Raw genomic sequence first — 4,881 nt, forward strand, 5'->3', positions numbered from 1 at the left:
GGAGCCGAACGTGAAGGGCGAAGGGCGGGGCGGGGTAGGAGAGTCGGGGTACAAAGCAGGCAGGTGTTCATGGCATGGGAAGGAAGAGTAAGAAGTGGGTCAAGAAGGTGTCGCGGTACGAGGGGAAGGTGAGACTCAAGAAGGTGCCGGCTAAGAAGCTAGGGCCGGCGTGGAAGGAGAAGGTGTGGGGCGAGGAAACAACGAAGGGCAAGGAAAGATCCCGAGGCGAAGAGACAGTCTTCATCGAGACGGGGCAGGGCGAGGAGGAGGGGCGTGACCAGAGGGCGGGACGGGGCGAGGGGCCGGTGCGAGAAGAACCAATCGCCGAGAACCCGGGGAAGGGACGGGTCCATACAGACCCGGTGAAGAAACAGGGGCGGGGCCGGGAGCGGAAGCAGAGCGAGGAGAAAGCCCTGGGCAAGAAACAGGAGCCCGGCCGAAAGCAAGAGCAGGGGCGGGGCCGGGAGCAGGGGCGGGGCCAGGAGCAAGAGCAGGGGTGGGGCCGAGAGCAAGAGCAGGGGCGGGGCCCGGAGAGGGGCAAGACCAGGCACAGTACCCAGCCCCTGGGCAGACCCCGAGCAAGGAGAAAGGAGCGATACCAAGAGAAGTGCGAGGGTAGGGCAAGAAGTTGGGGCAGAGCCGGGTGGAAGTACACGGGTGCGATCGCAGGCAGGAGCAGGACGGGGGAACACAAGAGGGGGGCTGTCAAAGCGAGAAATAGAAACCAAGATCAGGTGAAGAGCAAGAGTGGAATACAGAGAGGGGGCGGAACAAGGAGCAAGGTGGAGATAAAGTTAAAGGAAGAGACGTGGAGGCGGGGCGGAACGAGGCGCAGGAGCAGGAGTGTGGCCAGAAACATTAGTAGGGCTGGGGTCCGGAGCAATAGCAGAGGTGCGATCCCCACGAGGGTTCCCAGGCGCAAGAGCAGGGGCGGGACCAGGAGCAAGTGCAGAGGCGGAGCCAGGAGCAAGTGCAGAGGCGGAGCCAGGAGCAAGAGCAGGGGCGGGGCTAAAAGTCCGTGCGGGAACAGGGCCAGGAGCAAGAGCAGGGGCGGGGCCAGGAGCAAGAGCCGGGGCGTGACCAGGAGCAAGGGCTGTGCGAGGCGCAGAAGCCAGGTGAAGTCTTAGAAGTGGGCTCCAGAGAGCTGTCCTGCGTGGGTGTTGACGCCTGCGTTCTCCAGGTTCTAGCCACATTATGTGCGGCCCAGCCATGTTCCCTGCCGGTCCTCGGTGGCCCGGAGTCCGAGTCTTGCAGATGCTGTGGGCCCTGCTGGCAGTGCTCCTGGCGTCGCAGAGGCTGTGGGCGATCAAAGATTTCGGCGAATGCACCTGGCAGGTTGTCCTGAACGAGTTTAAGAGGGTAGGCGAGAATGGTGCGAGCGACCGCTTCTTTGAGCAAGAGCTCGTGGACACAGTAGGCAACTTGTTTCACATGCTGGTGGACTCACCCATCGACCCGAGGGAGGTAAGGGGACCAGGGTCAAGCGAACCAGAGGGATTTTGAACCCGCACTCCACTCATTTCTGAACATGCGGCCGAACCTCTCTTTGCAGAAATACCTGGGCTTCCCTTACTACCTGAAGATCAACTACTCCTGCGAGGAAAAGGTGAGTGGGTGCAGCACGGATAGGCTTATTCTATCAGCCTTGGTTTTCCCATCTCTAACATTTTTATTAATTTATTAATTATTTTATTTTTTTTGAGATGGAGCCTTGCTCTGTTGCCCAGGCTGGAGTGCAGTGGCGTGATCTCGGCTCACTGCAACCTCCGCCTCCCGGGTTCAAGCGATTCTCCTGCCTCGGCCTCCCAAGTAGTTGGGACTACAGGCATGTGCCACCACGCGCGGCTAATTTTTGTATTTAGTAGAGATAGAGACAGGGTTTCACCGCGTTGCCCAGGCTGGTCTCAAACTCCTGACCTCATGTCACCCACCTGCCTCAGCCTCCTAAAGTGCTGGGATTACAGGCATGAGCCACTGTGCCTGGCCCACATCTCAATATTTTAATAGTGGTAGCCCCATCCAACCCTGGTGGCTTTAAGGATTCAAGAAGGCTGTGTGCAGTTCCCAGTAACCCACCAAGCACCTTGTAGGTGCTCAAGTAAGCTGCTTTTTTGTTCCATTTTTTGTTTTGTTTTGTTTTTTGAGGTGGAGTCTAGCTGTGTAGCCCAGGCTGGACTTCAGTGGCGCCATCTCGGCTCACTGCAAGCTCCACCTCCCAGGTTCACACCATTCTCCTGCCTCAGCCTCCCGAGTAGCTGGGACTACAGGCACCTGCCACCATGCCCGGCTACTTTTTTGTATTTTAGTAGAGACGGGGTTTCACCGTGTTAGCCAGGATGGTCTCAATCTCCTGACCTCGTGATCCGCCCGTCTCGGCCTCCCAAAGTGCTGGGATGACAGGCGTGAGCCACCTTGCCCGGCCTTGTTTCATGTTTTTAAAGCTTTGAGTAGGAGTTTACCATATATATAATTCACACACCATAAAATTCATTATTATTATTATTATTATTATTCTTTTGAGTCAGGGTCTCACTCTGTTATCCCATCTGGAGTGCAATGGCGAAATCACAGCTCACTGCAGCCTTGACCTCCTGGGCTCAAGTGAACCTTCTTCATCAGCCTCTTGAATAGCTGGGACTAATTGTGTGCCACCACACCACCATGGGAGGATCGCTTGTATCCAGAAGTTCAAGACTAGCCTAGGTCAATTTGGCTGGGCATGGTGGCTAACACGTGTAGAAATGCTAAGGCAGGAGCATCATAATGAGCCTAGGAGGTTGAGGCTGCAGGGGGCTGTGATCATGCCACTACATTCCAGCCTGGGTGACAGAGCTAGCCTCTGTCTTTATTTTTATTAATTAATTTATTTATTTTTGAGATGGAGTCTCACTCTGCTGTTGGGGTGATGAGACCCAACACCAGGTCATGGGGGCAACAAAGTCCGGCGGAGTCAAAGGATTGAGAAAAGGACAGTTTGAGAGAGAGAAGTGGGACCAAAGAGCCATTGCTAGTGTATGGAGGCTGCGAAGGCCCAAGCTCTGGGAGCCCACGCTATTTATTGGTAATCCAACAAAGAAACAGGTGGTGAGAATGTGGGGGTCAAAAGGGCACATTGCATTAAGCACATGATTGACAGCTGTGATGGCTTAGCATTTGCTCTGCTACTGGAGATAATGGAGAGCAGGTTATTTTAACTCAAGATACAATCAGTCCTGGGAGCACAAGGAGCAAGAAGCCAGCAAGTGTAGACACATTCCAGAGCCACGAGCCCTGGATTCTATCCAAGCCACGAGGGATTTTATGCCCTGGGCTTAGATTATGGTGCATCGGGGTAGCCTTCCACCCTTTAGCACGTGGCTTGGCATTCCAAAGGCCACAAGCGGTTTTAGACCCTGGATCCTGGACATGTTCCAAGACTCTTTTACATTATGTCAGACATGCAAGCCCTGCCTCAGCTTCTCCTAACACTCTGTCGCCCAGGCTGGAGTGCAGTGGCGCGATCTCGGCACACTGCAGTCTCTGCCTCCTGGGTTCAAGAGATTCTCCTGCCTCAGCCTCCTGAGTAGCAGGAATTAAAGTTTTTAATTTTGGTGAAGCCCAGTTTATCAATTTTTTTCCTTTTTTTTTTTTTTGCTTGTGTTTTTTGTGTCATTTACAAAGGCCTTGCCTAACTAAGGCAATGAAGACTTACTCATAATTTCTTCTAAGAGATTTTTAGTTTTAGCTCTTATATTTAGGTCTTTCATCCATTTTGAGTTAATTTTTGTATATGGTGTGAGGTCCAAGCTTTTACATGTGCATATCCAGTTGTCCCAGTACCATTTGGTGAGATGATTTTTTTTTTTTTTTTTTTTTTTTGAGACGGAGTCTTGTTCTGCCACCCAGGCTGGAGTGCAGTGGCATGATCTCGGCTCACTGCAGCCTATGCATTCTGGGTTCAAGTGATTCTCCTGCCTCAGCTGCCCAAGTAGCTGGGACTACAGATGTGTGCCACCACGCCCGGCTAATTTTTGTATTTTTAGTAGAGACAGGGTTTCACCATGTTGGCCAGGCTGGTCTCGAACTCTTGACCTTAAGTGATCCACTGGCCTCAGCCTCCCAAAGTACTGGGATTACAGGCATGAGCCACCATGCCCGGCCTACACAGTTTTAATTACTGTAGCTTTGTAGTAAGTTTTCAAATGGGGAAGTTTGAGTCCTCCAACTTTGTTCCTCTTTTTCTAGATTGTCTTGGCTATAGTTAATTGTTTGGGTTCTGAAGCCAGGCACATAATAACTGTGTGTTCTCAGGCTAGTTACTTAACCTGTCTGTGCCAAAGTTTTCTCATCATTAACAAGGGTATGGTAATAATGAACAAGGGTATGGTAATAATGATATAGTGATTAAATATGTGTAGAGCATGCATAGTACCTGGCTCATAGAAAAGGCTCTGTGTGGAAATAATACCTTTTTCTATTCACTCAACACCCACTATGAATTAGGCCCCCCTTTTATTTCAGATGATACAATGGTGAATAAAATGGTCAGGTTTTTCTTGTGGATTCAGTTGTCTGGGGAGGCAGATAATCAGCAAGTAAATGCATTAAAAATGAAATAATAGGTCAGGCACGGTGGCTCACGCCTGTAATCCCAGCACTTTGGGAGGCTGAGGCGGGCAGATCACAAAGTCGGGAGATCAAGACCAGCCTGGCTAACCCGGTGAAACCCCATCTCTACTAAAATTACAAAAAATTAGCCAGGCGTGGTGGCAGGCGCCTGTAGTCCCACTTACTCGGGAGGCTGAGGCAGGAGAATGGTGTGAACCCGGGAGGCGGAGCTTGCAGTGAGTCAAGATCACACCACTGCACTCCAGCTTGGGTGACAGAGCAAGACTCTATCAA

At 51.9% G+C, this 4,881-nt stretch overlaps 1 protein-coding gene across 1 annotated transcript in view; it reads left to right on the forward strand.

Moving 5' to 3' along the window:
* Positions 1-514: 514 nt before the first annotated feature.
* CATSPERG (catsper channel auxiliary subunit gamma) overlaps positions 515-4,881 on the forward strand; it is a 44,586-nt gene continuing 40,219 nt past the window's right edge. The window contains exons 1-2 of the mRNA XM_017887346.1: positions 515-1,464; positions 1,553-1,606. Coding sequence (XP_017742835.1) covers positions 1,195-1,464; positions 1,553-1,606 — 324 coding nt within the window. The 5' untranslated portion in view covers positions 515-1,194. The remainder of the gene's footprint in view (positions 1,465-1,552; positions 1,607-4,881) is intronic.

The sequence above is a fragment of the Rhinopithecus bieti genome, unplaced genomic scaffold (assembly GCF_001698545.2).
Source record: "Rhinopithecus bieti isolate Rb0 unplaced genomic scaffold, ASM169854v2 scaffold_15776, whole genome shotgun sequence".
Lineage (NCBI taxonomy): Eukaryota > Metazoa > Chordata > Mammalia > Primates > Cercopithecidae > Rhinopithecus > Rhinopithecus bieti.